Genomic DNA, 20,992 nt, shown 5'->3' with positions numbered 1-20,992 from the left:
ACCTGTGAAGTACTGCAAAGGAAAACCTCAGGATGCTTTGTGTTGAAATTCAGCCACGTATCCCTGAGATCTGGGCAGCAAGTTTAGGAATCACACAAATACTGCCTTCCCACTTCAGTTCTCCTGAATCCAATGCTCACAGCACACGGAATAATCACAGTTTTGGTTCATTTAAACAAAAACGAGTCACTTAAACTCTTCGAGACCCCAAGGAATCAATGAACAGAATGAGAAAAGGGATATGCAGAGAAATACAATGAAACAGGAGGAACAAGTGAAGCTGGGAAGACAGTGTGAGAGGAAATGTAAAGTGTCAGTAACCAAGTTAGCAGACACCTGTGAGGAAGAAATACTGAGCAAAAGTCTTGATGTTTGTGTTCAGTAGCCACATCAAATTGAAAACTATTTTCTTTTACTTGCTGATTTTGTATATATTTTTATTCTTAGTTTCTAAACTGTTTTAGAAATACTGTACATGGCAAATATTTTTAGGAAAACCTGTGCAGTACCAGACTTCAATAAAAACCTACATGCAATAAAGTGACTTCTAGCAATACCTTATAAGAAAGATTTGTCTCATTTTAAGAGGAACTATATTGCCTACCACAAATTATGTCACTTAATTATCAGGTGAATCCTTCAGTTTTCTGGAAAGAGAATTTGTGTAAAACTCTGAAATTAACAATCAATTGTACACTTTTTTTTTTTTTAATATATTGATCTATATCTTCTAGTCTTGCACAATTTCCCTGGTAACTAGAAAATTTATCACAGATCTTTCCAATCGACAACTCAATTGAATTTTTCTTTATTTACCTCAAATATGGGTGCTCATGCTGACTTTTGTTTCACATAATCAACTGTTCTAAGGAGCACCTGCAATATTCTTCCTGAAGATGTTACATGCCTGCAGTTCACTTGTGTTGCAACGCTCATTAGAAAAGCAGAGTGAACTCAGACTGAGGAAATGTTTAATTTGTACCCAGGGTAAGTGAATTTAAAACCCTAGAAGTCTGTCAAACTTCAGCCATGGGATAGCACTGCAAAGATCAATGACAATGGTTCATCTTTGGGTATTGTCCTACAGCACTACAGTTGCAGAGCATGCACAGTTATGGAAGAGCATGGAAGGGCATTGCTTCTGCAGATCTGGATGTATGTTGCGCCAAGGACCTCCTGATTCTTCTAGATGAACGTGGAATCAAGTGACCACGCACAATGTAGATTGTTTATTTTAAAAGCCTGAAAACACTTGTTAGAAAAAAGCTGTATTTTCACACACACATACATATATACTTGTATTTGTTCACTCATGTTTTATATACATGGAAAAATGTATGCATTTTTATATGCATAAAGATATATGTGTATATAAGTATAAAAATGTATGTGTGTGGGCATATAAACACACATACACAGAATATGTAGTAAAAAATTAGTTTAGGAAAAATTCTATATGTCTTGCATCATTGTTCAGAATTTAGCCCTTGCAAAATAATACTCATTTCACAATAAATATATGAAAATTATTATATAGCTGGCTTAGAGAAGAGAAGGGCTCTTACCTGCTTGACCACAGTCACAGTGCCAGGTGCCATGGTAACTACAGAAGCAACTGCAGTAGCATCATGGGTCTCCGAACCCAACTCAATGATTTGCTGTAGGATGTTTACAGCTGTTGGATCGAGCCTTTCACCTTATCAGAAAGACAGTAACCATAAGATCATTACAGTAAAACAGCTCGAAGTGTATGTGAATCTAAGTGCTACAGGCACTCCTTCCCCTCCTGCCTTAATCCTGACTCCCAGCACTCCAATAGCTCAATAACATGACACTTTAATAATAGATCTAAGGCAGGAAAGTATTCACAAAACAATTTGCCCGAGGAATGCACGTATCAGCAAGTGAAGCCACACTGATCATTTTTATGCCTATTTGTAAGAGATCTAAAAGACTACATTCAATAAACAAACAACAGGCGCAACTCACAGCAGTAACTGTAAATTAGGAAGCTGCAAGCCTTTATAAATCCAAATATCAGACATTCACCTTAAACGGAACTCGAACTCACAAGAAAGACATTGAGCTGCTGGAGCATGTGCAAAGAAGAGCAACGAAGCTGGTGAAGGGTCTGGAGAACAAGTCCTATGAGGAGCAGCTGAGGCAACTTGGGTTGTTCAGTCTGGGGAAGAGGAGGCTCAGGGAAGACCTTATACCTCTTTACAACTACCTGAAAGGAGGTTGTAGTGAGATGGGTGTTGGTCTCTCCTCCCAAGTAACAAGTGATAGGGGGAGAGAAAATGGCCTCAAATTGTGCCAGGGGATGTTTGGGCTGCATATTAGGAAATATTACTTCACTGAAGAGGTTGTCAAGCATTGGCTGCTCAGGGAAGTGGTGGAGTCACCATCTCTGGAGGTATTTAAAAGGCGTATAGATATGGCTCTCCGGAACATGATTTAGTGGTTGACTTGGCAGTGTTAGGTTTATGGTTGGACGTGATGTTCTCAAAGGTCTTCTCCAACCTAAACAAGTCTATGATTCTGTAAGTTTATACCTATAACCACAACAGTTATTTGGTACATTACAAACTTGTGTTACTACCTGCCTGGTCATCTGCAATACCTCTCAACCTAAAAAAAAGTACTGTTATCACAAGCATGCTGAAAGGAAAAGTTAATTGTGCTTGAGAGAGCTCGTGCTTATAGTTTGGTAAGATTTGTTTGCCCCTTTTTGTTCCAAAATCGTCTTGATGTGTGTAGCCCTGCCAAAGGAAAGGCAAGTTTAGGAAAAACATCCATACATACTTATACTCTCGCTTCTCTTGAAGTGAGAGAAGGAAAGATGCGGATGCTGGACAATGTTTTTTGTTATGTAGGAAAAAGAATTGCCCTCCTCTGCCCACCCCTCCCATGCTCCCAGTGCAAGAAAGAAGACAGAAAGCGAAAGAAACTCTCGAGGTCATGTTAAAGCTGCCTCTGTAATCACTGCTTGATCTAGGAGAGAGACAGTAAACAGAATAAAGCTCGTCTCCTAACCCCGAAACCTTTCAAACTTTACAGTTGGACTCACTGATCTTAAATGTCTTTTCCAACCTAAATGATTCTGTGATACTGTGATGGGGATCTAGATGGGATAATTTCATTTCAAACAGAAAGTAATTCTATTTTGTTATCTATATAACAAACAAGTTTATCTGAGTACTAAAAAGTGTGTGCCTGCTTTAGGTTTTTTTCTCTCTAACTGCCTTTAGACAAGATACTACTGCTTTTCATAGCTGGAAGAGTACCTAAAGCTGGATGCATGAAAGCAAACCATTCTACTTTGAAAATTACAGCCTCATGCTTAAAATCAAAACTGTTGTATACAGCATATTCCATGATCATATTTATTTTAAATTAAATAGATAAAAGCTTTAAAAAGTTTTCAAGAGGCTTTTACTCATTCAGAATCTCCAGTCATTAAAATAAAATAATATACAGAAACTGTCAGTAAATGTAATTGATTATATTAAAATAATTAATTAATGGGAGTTTTTGAAACGTATGTGTATCATGAACTATAAAGACACAATGGTAAACCAGTAAAATGCTATCTTCATATAAAAAACATGTGTATTTATATATATAAAAGAAAAGCATATGAACTTCTTCTCCAGTCTCTGATGCTTTAACACTCTCAGAAACCTGAACATATTTTCTTTTCTTTCAGTTTTCATTATATCCCACTTAACAATCATTATCTAATCCCACCCTTGTTCTTACTCAGCCTGATACAGAATAGCTTCCTTTGATTTGTGTATCATCAAAATTAAGTTTGTTAGTACTGTCTTGGGAACATGGTAAATGATTTATTCCAACACGTCACTTCTGCCGGCTTGCTGATTTAAGCAGGGAGAAAAATAATAGCTAGAGACTTGCCATTAGATACACACCATCTACTCTGCCAAGATAGCTGATCCTTCAATACATTTAATAATACAGGCAGGAAATTCCACACACCTAATAGGAAAGTACAGAACATAGTGTGACAAGTATTAACAACCTAAAGACACAGAAATTCATGAAGAAAGGTTGTTTCTCATCATTTACCCTCAAAGAATAACATAAACCCCAGAAGTAAGTTCTGGATGACTAATTTCAGCATTTTTAAAAGTTTCACTGGAGATCCTATATTGCCCAGTATATCAACAGAATTAGATACTTATGAGAAAAAGATATATTTTGTGTTCCAAATCAAGGAAGGTAACTTACCATTCTCAGAAGTATATCTAAGGTTCTGTAATGCAGCTACTGCAGCCTGAGTGCCTTGAACATCTTCTCCAGCCTCCGTGATATGGAGATACTGAGTGGATGCTTCTTCAGAAACTTCAGCAGTTAACTTGAAAACAAAACCCATCCAATACATGAATAATCTCACTCTCATTTAAGCAATTTAGAGAACAATAAAAGTTCTCAGTTTAAAGGAATGAATTTTGGACAACAAATATTGTAACCTGAGTTACAGAAATACTGGGTGAAATAGAAGTCAAGACGAACATTATGTAGGGATATCATCCCATAGTCTTCTAGATACTACTTCAAAAGTTGTTTTAGGCATGTTAAATTATCTTGGCTTCATTTTTGTTGCAGTTACTTTTGAACTAACAATAGAATCCTATTGTATCAGAGTCTACTAAAGAACTTTTGGCCAAAATTAGTTTATAATGCATGTTCTTGCAGATCTGGTAAAATGCCTCTGAAGCATGAAAATGGCAGTTTGTTTTAGAAAAATGATCCTTTCCATGACCACGTTTTCTCAAGACAAGCTGTCAACATGTATTCTTGCTCTGATAGGACATCTTTATTTATAGCTGTTTCAACAGCACGGACATGCTTGCATCTTGGACGTCCTCTTATTATTTCCAGTTTGGGCATCTACTAAAAGAGTGTACAGAGAATCTTTTGTGAAATGCACGTGGACATAAGACTTTGAAGAATTACATTTTAAAATGCTTGCCTTGTCTCTTTGAATAATTGACTATATTGAACCTACTTTGATATTTTTCAAGGACTTAGCATTCTGTCTGTGGATACTCAAAAACCAACAAGAGCTGCAGGATGGCTCTTCCAAATGAGGCATTAGGTTTATAATGAGGGCTAGACTGCCTGAAATTTAGCAGTATAGGTCTTAAACTGTGGAGGTCAGCCAACTACAGTTGACGTCTGGCTTTTTCCTCTCACTGGACACCAATAATAGCCTTGTCGGGCAGCGGAAAAGACTCAGCTTGCCAACTGTAATTTTTAAGATAAAAGTTCTGCAGTTTGCCCGTAGCTTCTGCATCTGCAGTCAGCTCTGCTCAGTAAGAATAACAGTTTTCATTTTGAAACAAATCACAGAATAACAGAATCACAGAATCGCTAGGTTGGAAAAGACCTCCAGGATCATCGAGTCCAACCACACATATAACAGCAGAGAAAAGCTTGAAGGTTAAGCCCTCTCAAGGCAGCTGCCCTAGCCAACTCCAAACTGAGAAAATTCAGGTTGTTGTTTTTTCCTAACCCAGTTTCTTAGGTTTAACTTAATTTTTTTAAGGTCTGATCTTAGTGATACTGTGTTTCCCTATATACCTCGGACTGAAGCTGCAAACAGAACAAATGACAGAGGACTTACTCTGTATAATAGTACTATTTTTTCAGCTGATGAATTTACAAATTCAGTTTTCCAGATTCCAACTTTCTCTGGACCAAAACATAAGCTTCCTTCAGTAATTCAACATAAGCTTGTAGCTTTGCATATTTTGCAGTTAACGCCAGTGAATATTTAGCATATAAAAATATGCAGTAAGTTTTTCAATTTCACATTTTTTGCTACAACTTTCACCCTTTCTGTTGCAAATAGAGGATGAGAGCCCTAAAATGAAGAAATGAGCACTTATAATGTTAAACCTAGCAAATATTAAAGCAGATAACAGTCATAACAATGTGTGCATTCAAAATGTAGATCAGATCACAGATCCTCCTGCTCTTATCTTATGTGTCAAGAATACATTTTTAAATAATTCTCATTTTTATCCTTACTTTTTTCCCTAGATTTTTAAAAAATCTTAAGGTCAAAACCATGGCAACTTTGCTTTACCTCCCACTTGGTCTCCCCATCGTGTTCCACTAGCTTCATTCCATGCTTGTTTTTAAGATGTCTGTTGAACTCCCATTTCGTACCGTACACAAAGCTACAAACAGGACACTTTATGCCACCTGTTAGGAAACACAAATAAATCCTTGAGTTATTTTAATATAAATTATTTTTCAAGGCAGTAGGGATCCATTTAATTTGACCCCATCTCAATCAAGCCACAGAACTGTAATTCAAAAGGATTTCCTTTAGCCACGTGTCCAAATGAAAAAAAGGGGGAAAATTAAAGTAGTTGAACTTTCACAATGCTTAAAGGGTAATTTTGCATAATGATAATGGAAGGAGTCTGGAACAACTCATTTATTTGGGAAGGCACAGCAATGCTGCTTCCGGGCCTGCACACCTCCCTTTTTGGTGGATGTGAAGTTGCAGAAATGCTGTTCCCATCTTTCCCTCCCTCTACACATCTATCCCTGGGAAGCCCATGCCACAAACCGATTAGAAATAAAGAGCAGGAACAGACAACTGTTTCCATTAGTCTCTGATATGGCGTCATTTCCACAATCAATAGAAATGTAAGAAATATTTGTTTCATCTCTCAGGAGCCAGATGTTAAAGCAGAACATAAATTGCAAAGTAAGTAACAACTTAGCTACCAGGTGAGAACTTGTGCTTACTTTGCTAACAAAAGCCATTCTAGAAGTAGGATGCACATTAGAGAAGGGAAGGTTTTCCCAAGAAATGGCAACATACTAAGTTTGACTAACCTCACTCCAGTTTTTCCCCTAATTGCAACAACTACTGCCAACCACGGGGACACCTCAGCCTGTGCAGAATCACTCTCACAGACATGACTCTGGTTGAAATTCAAGTTTAACCGCACCAGGGAAGACTAGTAACAGTTTCCAACTAATTTTTTTTTTAACATCTGAGAGTCTCTATGACATTTTGTGCTTTAGGCTTGCCAAAAATAAAGTCTAGCACATTTTAAATAATTCTGAACTAATGCTTTTGCTCTGTAAATACATTTTTATTTCAAATTATACAGATCCTTATAAGCAAGTTTTAATGTCTACTCTATTATATATTATTCCAGATAGAAATGTAAATTGTATGTACAGTCTAAAAATCTACAAGATGGGTCTCTGACAAGTTTCAGCTTTAAATATTGGTTCTCTACTGTCTTAGAAAGCCCTGTGTGCTGACCTTCAGGACACAAAGCAAAACGATAAGGCACTGTGCTCTTTCAGTAAGTCCTGGGATATTTTTTTTATAAAAAATGCTAAGACCTTATTATTTAACATACACAGCAGTGGCATACCTTAGTATTTTTTTTCAAATTGATCTTCTCTAAGACAGCTGTTCTGTTTTTCTCAGGTTTCAAACAAACATTATTAAGTTTTTTAGCACATTATCAAAGTGAACCAGGAACAGTCAACAATATAATGCTTTCCTCACTCAACTCTCTTTGCTTTTGAGAGTGTCTACTCTTTATGTTAACATGCAAAACTGCAAATCTGAGTTTTCTATCTATAAAACGATTCACAGCATGAATTTAGAACAATGTTTACAGCATTACAGGTAAAAAAAATGAGCATGAAGAAATCATAAGCATCCAATTTTCTACACTAGATTAAACAGCTTTTATTTCTTTTTCTTATGAAAGTCATTTGGTCAAATGTCAGATCTCAGTTGTTTGTAATTACACAAATAAGTACTTCCCCTCCTCCCCCCCCCCCCCAATTAAAACAGAACAGAAATTATCTACACATGATAAATCGCTGCATTAGGTGACCAAAACTCACTCTAACAAATCTAATGGCTAGGGAAGGGCATTACACCACTTCAGGAACTATGCCACCAGATGGCTGTCTCCACATTATCATGGCAAATGATGACCCATCACATTGAAACACATCAGATACACTCTCATAAGGTGGTCATAAGCAAAATCCTCATTGCCCACAGTCTTTTACAAATAAAGTGATTAGAAAAAGCATTCTGTTTTACAGTAGTGGAAGCCTACTATATGGCATTCTAACAGGCGAAAAGAAAGAAACTTAATTTTGAGATAAGTGAATATAACCACACCCAGTCACTAGTGTCTTTCACTGACACTTAGCATTCTTACACAATTTCTCCTCTTTGCTCTCAAGCTATTGCAAATCTTCACTAAACTTCGTTGTTATACCAGATGTTCAATACTCCATCTCTAGACAAAACTGAAACAGTTTCCCTATTAAGAGAAACTCAAAAGTTCGCAAAAGCAAAATACTTTTGGTCAGATTAGAGCAAAGATATTATCAGTTACAGAAAATGAAATTAAACATTCATTTCACACCAATCTGTAGTATTAGGAACAAACTGCTATTGTGAAAGTGAGGACACTTTTTTGCATTACTTTGATATTGAATCTATTATAACAATACACTAGGTAAATTAAAGCTGTGACTTCTGTCATTATGACTTCAACGAAAGAACAAATTCTGGAAGAATAGGCTTAGACAGGCAATATATACCTCCATGTCAGTGACTTGATACAAAAGCTCATGAAAATGAATTTTTAGACAGTTCTTTAAAGTAATGGGTAACATATGGAGAAAGTCAATGATCACACTCCTTATCTACTTTCAAAACCAAATCTGATGTTTGCACAAAAACAATGAACACAAACGTTATACAGTTCCACATCATTTTTGCTACTATGGCATTGACATGTGCTATCAAAACAATTCATTTATTGGCCTAAAATATTCATAAGACAACTATTGTCTTAAAAGAAAGCATGTGATGATAGCAGTATAACAGAACACAGAGGCCGCAAGTGGATCAGCACGTATGTACTGCACAAGTTTCTGCACAAGCAAAAATAGAAAATCCACCTCTCAGGGAGTGCCGAAATATGCAAACAAAACAAGGGATGGTAGGGAATATCAGTGAAGAGAAAAGAAACAATTCCGGCAAAAAAAATTATGTGACTTACCCAGCACAAAGCAAATGAAACTAAAAATGGAAGCTTCAAATCAGCAGGTAGGCATGGTCTCACAAAAAAAGTAGTAGGCAATACATATCACAGTATCATAGAATCATAGAATGGGTTGGGTTGGAAGGGACCTTAAGGATCACCCAGTTCCAACCCCCCTGCCATGGGCAGGGACACGTCCCACTAGACCAGGCTGCTTAAGGCCCATCCAACCCAGCCTTGGACACCTCCAGGGATGGAGCATCCACAATGTCCCTGGGCAACCTGTGCCAGGGCCTCACCATCTCACAGTGAAGAAATTCTTCCTAATGTCTGGTCTAAATCTGCCCCTCTCCAATTTATATCTATTCCCCCTAGCCACTCCATGCCCTTGTAAAAAGTTCCTCCCCAGCTTTCTTCTAGGCCCCCTTCAGGTACTGGAAGGTCACTGTATGGTCTCCCTGGAGCCTTCTCTTCTCCAGGCTGAAGAACCCGAACTGTCTCAGCCTGTCCTCATATGGAAGGTGCTCTAGTCCTCCGATCACCTTTGTAGCCCTCCTCTGGACCTGCTCCAACAGCTCCGTATCCTTCTTATGTTGAGGATTCCAGAACTGGACACAACACTCCAGGTGAGGTCTCACATAAGAACAGACTCTTATCCCCTGTGATGAGTATTTCAAATTCTTATAGTATTTACTTTTCTTTATTACTTTAAAATATTAAAAGTAAGGTCAGATGGTAGGTTCTATTTAAACAAACAATACCCTCCATGCCTTGAAGCACTTTTCTGGTGCTGGCTGATCATAATTTCCAATATAAACCCAGGAATTAAACCCTACTTTCTATCCTTGGCAATACAGTTGCTCAGCTGAGCTTGTTCTCTCTCCTATTCTATGAATCATTCATTTATTTATAAATTTATTTAGGAATCTTGAGTACAGTCCAGCAGTCTACATTCATATAAATATTTCCAATTAAGATTATTTGCAATGTCTGCAATGCAGTCAAAAACCTGTTGAGAGTAGAAAACAAAAGATGAACAACTATGAGGCAATTCACTCTAGGCTCAGTGGGTAACTTAAAAACAAAATACAAAAAGACAAATAGATAAAGACAGCTTTTATTAGATGTTAATCTTTGTTATTTTCCCTTCTCACTTCTTCCCCAAACCTTTTTGCTTGCTGGTTCTCCTGCCTTTTCCTTTTCCTCCATAGTTCTTTAATTTCAAAGGACTTGTTTAATATCAGGTCTGAAGGGTCTTCTTTCCTTATATGAATACATGAATAATTTTCTAAAATCACTTTTCAGATCTATGAATATGGTAAATTGAAACTTGATAGAGTCTAGTCAGGTAGCAAGTTGCAGCTGCTGGCCCAAGCAGCTCAGAAACACGTAACTTGTAATACTGCATAAGATGTCCACAGTGATCTGTTTGTGCTGCGTGTCCCAGATACAGAACATCTGATTTCAAAATCAGGAAAATTTATATTAAATTCAATAGGACTCATGTTTCACAACCCCAAATGCAAACCTTAATTAAGTCAAGTCTCCCACAAGGAACATTTTTTTTTCCCAAGTGGGTTAACAAAACATTGAGAAAATCTCACGCTTCTACAGTGTGGTAAGAAATAGGCAAATCTCCTGTTTTTATTTTGAGCCTATGTGTAAGATCCATGTGATGCATCATATAGCGGGACATGGAACTGGCAAAGGTGGTTGCGTGTGCAAACACTGCATCTACTTACGTGGCTTTCCTCATGGCAGAGACTTGGTAAGAGGCACTGGCTTCACAGCTACTACATGGATTTGAAGTCCCTTCACTGCTCTAAAATTCTACACAGCGTGTGAATGTGTAAAAAACAGGCACAGCACTAGTGGTAGCACAGGAAATACACTGGTTAACGCTGGTTATATACACTGGCTCCTTAACGCTGGTTAAGGAAGTGAAGAAAAAGAAGGATGTGAAGTCAGAGATGGAAATAATAGAATAGAATATTTCGGATGTAAGGGACCTACAACAATCATCCAGGCCAACTGCCTGACCAGTAGTTCATGGCTGACCAAGTTAAGTCATGTTGCTAAACGTATTGCTTAAACACTGACAGGCTTGGGACATCAACCAGCTCTCTAGGAAGCCTGCTCTTTGTAAAGAAATGCTTCCTAATGGCCAGTTTGAACCTCCTCTGGCACAGCTTGAATCATTCCCATATATCCTATCACTAGATACCAAGTAGAGTTCAGCACTTTACTCCCTACTTCTCCTCCTCAGAAGCCGTAGAGAGCAATGAGGTCACCCCTCAGTCTCCTCTTCTCCAAACTAGAAAAACCCAAAGTCTTTAGCAGCTCTTCATAGGACATTCCTTCCAGCCCTTTAACCAGCCTCGTCACCATTCCCTGGACATATTCAAGGACCTTCGCATGCTTCTTAAATTGTGGGGCCCAGGACTGCACACTGTATTCAGTACTTTTCAGTGGAAAAGAATTATTTTCAGAAGTGCATTCATCTGTCTCCCAAAGGAGAAGGAAAACCTAACTAACATCATTAATTTTATTTCCTCAAAACTTTATAAATATGATCCTTAATTTCTCAGTAACAGAATTCAGTCTCAGGTTCCTATTCTTATGAGTGGCTATGGACAAATAACTCCTCACAGTACGCAGTTATTTAGAAAATTAAACAAAGCTTCCCATGGTGCACAGTTCTTCCTTCACCAGTGCAACTATAGAACAGAGGCTTTGAGTAGTGAATAAGTAAATACCACATCTTTAAAATGACTGCAGGTTCCCTGACGACTTTCACTGTCTGTGAAAGCAAATTGTAAAATTCTACTATACATTCCTGCATTGAAATTTAAATACAAAATCTACTTTTAAAGTAATTTCTGGGGTTTTTTTGACAAAAAGGAAACAAAGAAATGTCATACATACAGGCTGTAACTTCTTAATGCATTTATACATTTCTCCACCATAGTGCAAGTTTAAAGGGAGAGTCTCAGAGTCTGTGAGTGTCTGTGTCATGATTTCAGTATTACTTTAACATGGATTAATACCTTCAATAGATAAATATTCTGCATTAGATGAATAATTTGGAAAAATTATTTAGAAATAATGTTATCTTAGAAGAAATATATTTAATTCATTATCAAATACAACACCATTATTTTGGTCTCTCTTTTTATTCAACCAAACCAGAAATGCTGAAGATCCCAAAAGATATAAAATGGCTGGTAGTTTCCACTAAAAAAATAGGGAAAACACTTCCTAAAGTTATCACAGAATCACAGAACGACCTGAGTTAGAAGTGACCCACAAGGATCTTTGAGTCCAACTCCTCTCCTTGTGCAGGACAACCACAAAATTTACACCCATGTGTCTGAGCATGTTATCCAAATGCTTCTTGAATACTGTCAGGTTTGGCACCATGACTGCTTCCATGGGGAGCCTGTTTCAGGGCTCAATCACTCTCTGAGTGAAGAACCTTCTCCTAATATTCAATGTAATCCTCTCCTGGCACATAGTCCTGCCATTCCCTCGGGTCCTATCGTTGGCCACAAGAGAGAATAGATCAGTGCCTGCTCCTTCTCCTTCCCTTGTGAGGAAGCAGTAAACTGCTATGAGGTTCTCCCTCCTCCTCTCCAGGCTGAACAGCCCAAGTGACTTCAGCTGCTCCCTGAACGCCTTCCCCTTTAGACCCTTCACCAACATTGTGGCCTCCTCTGGACACTCTCCAATAGTTTGATATCCTTTTTGTACCGTGGTGCCGAAAACTGCATACAATAGTTGGGGTGGGGCTGCACTAGTGCGGAGTAGAGCAGCTAAGAGACTCAACTCTATCAAGCATTAAAATATTTTCAACATGATTTTATATTTAATTTGGCTTTCTCCTCTTCTTCCCCACTTCCCCTACACCAAGCACTAGAAGCGAAGGAGCTCTGTGCTTCCTGAATGTCTAAGTACATTATACGCTCAAAAAATATATCTGACTGCGTAGTCGATTGCTTGCTCTGGTTCACCTCTCCAGCGTGCAGTAGCAAAACTACTTACAGAAACAGACAACCTGTACAAGTCTCCTTTGCAAGCACTCAGATGCTGTAAGGAATGAGATACAATCTGTGACACCTGTATCAAGCAAAACCAGCAGCAATAGAGCAATTAATGTCGTGAACCATCTTTTCAGAAGGATGTAGGACCTCCACTGGGATGAAATTTATAACCAAAACAAGCAGTAGTCAGGAATAAAATTGTTTATACTAGTATATAAACGTGGTAAAACCCACTACAATCTGATTTTCTCTTCACTCTGGTGTTACATTAGCTCTTCTACTTACTCTCGAATCTTCAATCCTCCCCAAAATCCCTGTTGCCTTTACTTAGTTATCTGTGACAGCAATTTCTCTAATTGACTAGGTATCTATATCTGATTAGTTTTGTCTTTATTTTTGTGTGGCAGTTTTACACAGACAACAGTAACAAGCAGCTGCTCTAAGCAGACTGAGATACTTAGGACTCTAACACAAAGAAGTAATGCAGAGAAATGCAGGCCTGGTATGACAGCTTTGAGAAGCGGAGCCCCAGGATGCAGCTCAGAACATGACAGGTGTGGGCTGATAAGAAATACCACAAGCTTGGCACCGAAAAACCCACATCTATAAACAAATGATCAGTTAAAAACATCCTTATCCAGAACTGGATAAAACTAGTTTTAGGGGCAACAAAAAGTAGTATTTAACATACGTGAAGAGCACCATAAACAGCAAATTTGGATTTAATCTGCGGCTACAGACCAATGAAAAAGCAAAGATATATGTAAGCAAACGAGTAACAGTGGCTAGAAATGGAAGGGAAGAGGAAGATCATAGAATCATTTAGGTTGGAAAAGAACTATAGAGTCCAACCATAAACCTAATACAGCCAACCTCATCACTAAACCATGTCCCTAAGTGCCACATCTATCCATCTTTTAAATACCTCCAGGGGTGGTAACACAACCACTTCCCTGTGCAGCCTGTTCCAACTCTTTACAATCCTTTCTGTGAAGAAATTTTTCCTAATATCCAGTCTAAACCTACTTTGGTGCAACTTGAGGCCATTTCCTCTCATCCTATTACTTGTTACTTGGGAGAAGAGATAAAAACTCACCTCATTACAACCTCCTTTCAGGTAGTTGTAGAGACTGATAAGGTCTCCCCTCAGCCTCCTTTTCTCCAGACTAAACAGCTCCAGTTCCCTCAACCACTACTCACAATACTTGTTCTCCAGACCCTTCACCAGCTTTGTTGCTCTTCTTTGGATACTAATATGAACAAGTCTCCCAGTGAAGAATCCAGATGTCAACAACTTACTGAAATCCCCATCCCATTGCTGACACCAGAGGGAAACCACCCATCTTAGGACTCAGAGAAACAGTGGAAAGGTGGCCATATGACCACGAAAAGGAGTAGAAACTACGAAACTTGTGTGTTACCATTTTAATTGTAATACTACTGCGATTTCTGTATCTAAGAACTATAACTCCATTTTATTATTTTTAGTGATTAGATCTAGACTAATGGTGATTCTTGAAACACACTGTTAAGATTTCCACTATATTAACAATAAATCTTGGCTTTACTCACATAGATAAGGTGTGCTTCCTTCGCTCAGAAACAAGATTCTGAGCATAACAATTTGTAACCTATACTCTCTTTTTTCTAGTGGGAGAATAATTTGCTGCCATTTACTCTTCAATCTCTTTCCTTACATTGGTTCAATCTTACCTTTACTTCAACCTTGCAAAATTGTCATAGAAATTTATCAATAGAATGATAGAAATTTATCATTCATTTCAACAGACAGTGATACTTTACTTACAGAAGGAGACAAATAAGTGGAAATGATAAATGTATGCAACAATGAATATTACAGGCAAGGTCAGTCAAAACTTTGCTTCACTCAGCCTTAGAAACCAAGAAAAGGGGACACTGAATGAAAGGTAAAAGCTGGCCATTTCAGAATCATTAAAAAGCAGTAATGAACTGAGGAATGCATATCACAGGGAAGTCTACCTTTACACGAATATTACTTCAGAAAAAAAATAACAAGTCTTATATGGTAGAGATGTACCTTGCTGAACAAGGGCTTCTGCTGCAGGCTCCCCAGAACCTGCATTTACATACTCTTCGTTAGGATGCTTTCTGTTGTAATGCCTCTTCAAGGAACCAGATATGTTGCAGGAATAGTGGCAATGTGCGCAACGGAAAGGCTAGAAGAAAGAAGGAAAATGTTAGACCATATATCCTGACCTCTTCAGTCTAAGATTCAATGTTTTGATCCCAGGAAACCATGTTCATTTCTGGTTTAGGCACCTTCCAAGGAGATCTTCCAAAATTCAATATAAATGGGTGCTGTAACTAAATGCTCCCTAAAATTTGGTACTTTTTATTATGTGCAAGACACCAAGTACTGTCAACATTATAAGATTATTACCTCCTTTCTGTAATTCAGTAAACTGTGTGTTGATGATCACAGGTCTGACCACGCTTTCTACTGCAAGGAAATGACTCGGTTGCCGTGAGCTTTGGTCTGAAAAGGGGGAGTAAGTGATCTAAAATAACTGAAAGTACAAAATTATTGCACAGCCTACCTAATTTAACAGATAACTGTGCTTGACAGGGTTGATAACTTCCCTTTCCTTTCCTTCTGTCTCCAACATGTTCCTAACTGGTTTCCTTTCATTGGCACTTATACTTATCTGATCATTTAGTGAGCTAAGTTTTGGGAACTAAATAAATTAATTAACATTAACAGAGAGTTAACTAATAGAGAGTTACTAACATTAACTAACAGAGAGTTTTTGAATTTTTTTCCCAAATACTCCTGATTGACCTATTTCAGTATTTTGCAGTTCTCTTGGTAATGCATTGAACAGCCACACTCATATGCAGGCTGAAGTAAGACTGAAAAGAAATGCTGAGTCAGCAGCTCTAAAGCTGATCATGAGGTTACAACCAGCTGTATTTCAAGAACTGCATTTTACGTACCTTCATCCCGTGAGCCACTAAAAAGGTAAATTGATGTATTTTCAGTTACAAAAAATCCTTTTAAAATTCTAAGTCCACAGCAAAATTACATACTTAAGAAAGAAAAAATATTAAGTTCAAAATGTACCATCTTTTAGATGACTTGTTTCATTTTCTTACATGTCGTCTTCCAAAATTTAAACCATGAATCAAAAGACTGTCTTTATGGAAGTATGTAGCATTGGTATTTATTAACAATGGATGAAGTATACTCTTTACAGAAACAAAATGATTTGCTAGATAATGAAAGATGATCCATATGAAAATAGTATAATGTTTTCATTGAGATATATGTTTATTGCCAAGATAAAGTGTGATATTAAAATGAATATTTTCATACATACAAAATACTGGGTTTTTTTCTGGAAATGAAACCAGCATCATTACTACTACCTGACCATGACACTTCACAATTAATAACATCAAGATCTGTCACGCTGAGAACTAATGTGAAATTTAGGAACAAAACCATACTACAGTTTATTAAACTAAACAGTATCTCTAATCCAAACACTTCATAGAAACATACAATCGTCAAAACACTTTCCAAGACACGTTTCAGATACATTAGTAGTTTAAAATGAATTCTCTTCAGTTTTCTCCCACTATATGAAATCATCTATAGTACATTAGACTGGCAAACTTTCAGAGAAAATTAAGGTGGGCGATGAACAGTGATGTATGGGGTTCACTTTCCTACTTCCTTAGGACATTTTAAGGTACATTTTAGATTAGTTCTATCAAGGACTGACAGTCAAAAAACCCAATAATGTTTGCTTCATATTGCAACATACATACATTTTTGGCAAGTAAAGATACCAGTTACAAATTGTTCATAAACAAAATAACCCTATCTCAAAAATCTGACTACAAAGTCAAAATTCCTGAAATTTTCAAATGTTAAGATGCCACAGTGTCACCAAACAGGAAAGCATGTCAGTTTTAAAACTGTTGTCTGAAGTTCCATGTATTTCTAAATGACTTATGAATAAGCATGATTTATACAGTTTCTTACCTTGAAGGAGACATGTTGTTCCATATGACGTAGGAGCTGTGGCTTTTGGGCAGCTGTATAGTCACACACTGTACATTTAAACTGCTTTCCTGAAATGGGAACAGAAAATGTAATATTTTTTTCTATTTAGGTTCAGAAAACCACTGATTATACTTCCTCATAGAGATGATTTCAAATCATTGTGCTAACAATGAACAATAGCAGAAGTCAGGCACTTGCTCTGAAAATTTTTGGTTAAATAGATCTAAGAGCAGTAATAAAGGAAAAAGGCTCAGGAGTCAACTTTAAATTACAAGCATTAAATAGCCTAGATGCTTCTGGGATAGTCACTTGGGAAAAAAGAAAAAGAATCATTATTGTGTAGCCTAAATGAAATACAAAAATCAATTATTTACAACTGCAGGCACAGTTATTTTGCTATTTGTAAAGGAGACTTGGAAATCCTTGGAATACAGATGTTTAGTAATGTTCACAGGTTTTTACCTGCTTCTGTCCCAAGCACTGAGTTGTTATGAACCAAATACATTTAAATTTTCATGTTTTTTAAACTGTACATTTTCTTGATGTATTTTGTGGTAGGGTATGACATGACCTATTATTTTCCCCACAAGATTTGCTGTGTGTTCAGTGCTACTCTTCCAAAACTAACTCAAACCATCATAAAAAGGGTCTTCTACATTGACTTACAACAGATACCGAGAGAAATAAAATACACTATAGATGAAAAATAAGATAGAATGGCAAATAATACAGAGGTTTTGTGTTTTGACCTCTCACTTCTGCTTACACAATTTTAAAATAATGGACAAAATTGCCCTATCAGCACCAGATTGAATGATGCCTCTGTGCCTTATTCATCATGATATTCTGTTCCTTCTTACCAAATCTCTGCAGTAACCCTAAGACTCATACACAGTCACAAAGGCAAGAGAAAGCACATACTGGGACTAGCTCACACTTTGTATTTGGTGACTTAAAGGCTGGTGTATCAAACGCTAGGGATCGCAGAATCATAGAATGGTTAGTGTTGTAAGGGACCTTAAAGATCATCCAGTTCCAACCCCCTGGCATGGGCAAGACACCTTCTACTGGATCAGGTTGCTCAGAGCCCCACCCAGCCCAGTTTTCAACACCTCCAGGGATGGGGTAACCTCAGCTTCTCCTGGCAACCTGGGCCAGTGCTTTACCACCCTCCCAGGAAAAAATGTCTTCCTAATAACTAATCTAAATCTCCTCTCTCTCAGTTTAAAACCATTACCTCTGGCGCTATCACTGCAGTCCCTCATAAAGAGCCCCTCCCCAACTTTCCTGTAGGCTCCCTTTAAGTACTGGAAAGGATAACACGAAGGTTCTGTGACCTGTTCTTGGAGAATGCTGACTCATAATTTATTTAATTGGGCACAATTTTTCTCAAAACGTACAGTGTTAAAGTAACTGTTGGATTTCTACTCTTCTGCATCATTTAAAAAATCATAGAGTGGACCAGAAGAAGGGTAAAGACAAACATTGCATATTTGCATAAACGTCGCTCCTCCAGACCAATGCAAAAAGTAATTGGAAGATTTGAGAGAGTATCTGACTCCTGAGTACTCGGCAGATTGAAAGTCTGCATTGCAAGAAGGTCTTCTATACAATATAACACAATTCAATAGTCAATACAATATTTATACATATATATATAGGGTTTTTTTTTAAAAAAAACACATTACTTCAGAAGTGGCACCCAGAGAAATGTGTTACTTTAAGTTCCACAGACAAGATATTATACTTGAAATTTCTTTACATGTCTGTGAGCTTTTTAGTCAGTCATCAATACCGAAGGTACTAAACCTCCAGCCTGAAACAGTAACAGTAAAATTGGAGAACAAGAACTGGAATTTCAACTAATGAAAGCTGACAATCAGAATATTCAGTCTGAAATAGTATTTTTAACAGAAGGTATGATTAATGACAATGACAATTAACTTAGAAATCAGATGGATGCCCTGTCATATGAAGACTTTAAATCAAGTCTGCTTAGCCCTTCCTAAAAAGATGTACTATAACCCAGCAGAAAAGCGATGCAAAATGATTAGATTAAGTTATGGCCTGTATTCTGTAAGAGATTAGACCTCGTGATTGTAAGAGTCTCCTTTTGGCCCCGAAATCATTAGTCTGAGTCCTTCTTAAGGTCACCCTTTGTCATGATGGTCAGCCTTTGTCATGATATATTTTTAGGATCCTGTAACAGGAATGAATTCTCTCTGACATTTTTGAGAAACGTCTGTTTGTGGCTTTGCAAAGAGTGAAAATCCCAAACACCTTACCATTCTGTAGGTTTCTTTTACAATCCAAAGCATTCTCTCTCACAAATATTTTTTTCAATTATGATTTAAAATAACACAACTCCCTTCCTTTTATTCTCTGGTTTTAATACTCAATTTCTCCATATTATAGCTTTAATACTATACGAGTCCTGTTACCTCCAAACAAATTACAAGGTGAATTAAATACAGGAAGACTGCATTCCTGTAATAAATGCCCATGACTGTATTTGACTGGCATTGAATACCTATGTGCGAAAAACTGCTCAAAAAGCAAAAGAACCAAAAAGAAGGACGGAAAGGTACAACAGAGAATATTCTGTATTATCTGAAAGAGAATAGGTTTATTTATATTCTGGATCTTGCTCAAGAAAGTTACGAGCATTTTATCCTAACTGTGAAAGTTTCCATAAAGAAAAAAATTAAGAAAATTAAGTAGACTAAAAATAATGAAAACCAGATTTTCTGGTTTATTTCTATTCACAAACAGAAGTAAGCTTGGTATATGGAACTGTTTTCTATGGTGCTCCTCCTGAGAAGTCTGCCTTCTGGAGAATAGAACACACTGAAAACTACTTTAGATTCCACAGGTTAAATTGACCTTGTAGGGCTGATATTTGAACAAGAATTGCCTTGACAAGACTCATAAGCAGCAAAACATCTTTCAAATTCATTTATTTGTAAAATAACTGAAGAACACTAGATGTGTACTCGTAAGAACTTCTGAAGCGCTGTCAATACAGAAAGCGACACTTGTCAAAAAGAAATTGTCAGCATTCAGTGAGGAATGTTATGCAAGACTCCAAAGACAGTGAAATTCTATTCCCACTGGAGCAAATGGCAAAGTGCATTTTCCAAAGGTATGGAGAATCTCCTGGAACATTTTGGAAGTGTAAAAAGCAAGGCAAAAGAGCATTAAGTACTGGATTTATTTATATCAGTCAAAAAGGGAGGTGTATCAACAAGGAACACGCAGTTATCTAAATTACCCCAGAAGATGATGATAGTCTGAAGCCAGATAAGAAAGTCTCCTGGCAATACATTGTCAGTCAAGCCTTCAGCCTGTCCTAAGAGTAAATGATCAGAGAATATAGTTCCTTGCATACAATTAAATGTCTAAATCTAACTTCACACCTTTAAATCAAATCCAGAGAAGGCTCCATCCTCTATAGACCTATTCTTAGCAATGCAAAATTTTCAAAACAGCTTGAGCTGAATTTTAATAATTACTTAAAAATACATATATTTTGTTCAAGAATTAGAATTAACTCATAGGTAAAACCAAATTCAACTTTCATTGCTGAATTTCACTATTTGGACATGCCAGGTGGTAGAAACAAAACAGAAATGTTTTGAAGTTAAAGCCCATGCAATGATCCACATCAATTTACATCAGATATTGGGAAGAAATCTTTTACTGTGAGGATGGTGAGGCACAGGAACAGGTTGCCCAGAGAAGTCACGAAGGACCCATCCCTGGAGGTGTTCAAGGCCAGGTTGGATGGGTCTTTGAGCAAATTGATCTAGTGGAAGGTGTCCCTT

General features: G+C 37.3%; 1 protein-coding gene across 3 annotated transcripts in view; it reads right to left on the bottom strand.

Annotated features, from left to right (window-relative positions):
- Positions 1-20,992, bottom strand: part of ZFAT (zinc finger and AT-hook domain containing) — a 97,755-nt gene that overhangs the window by 14,564 nt on the left and 62,199 nt on the right. For all 3 annotated transcript variants that reach the window (XM_054059725.1, XM_054059726.1, XM_054059727.1), the window contains 5 exons: positions 17,148-17,236; positions 15,177-15,315; positions 6,116-6,234; positions 4,252-4,378; positions 1,566-1,696 (listed from right to left, as the gene is read on the bottom strand). In XM_054059725.1, coding sequence (XP_053915700.1) covers positions 1,566-1,696; positions 4,252-4,378; positions 6,116-6,234; positions 15,177-15,315; positions 17,148-17,236 — 605 coding nt within the window. The remainder of the gene's footprint in view (positions 1-1,565; positions 1,697-4,251; positions 4,379-6,115; positions 6,235-15,176; positions 15,316-17,147; positions 17,237-20,992) is intronic.

This window comes from Cuculus canorus, chromosome 2 (genome assembly GCF_017976375.1).
Source record: "Cuculus canorus isolate bCucCan1 chromosome 2, bCucCan1.pri, whole genome shotgun sequence".
NCBI lineage: Eukaryota > Metazoa > Chordata > Aves > Cuculiformes > Cuculidae > Cuculus > Cuculus canorus.
This window is presented reverse-complemented; position numbering and strand designations above follow the sequence as displayed.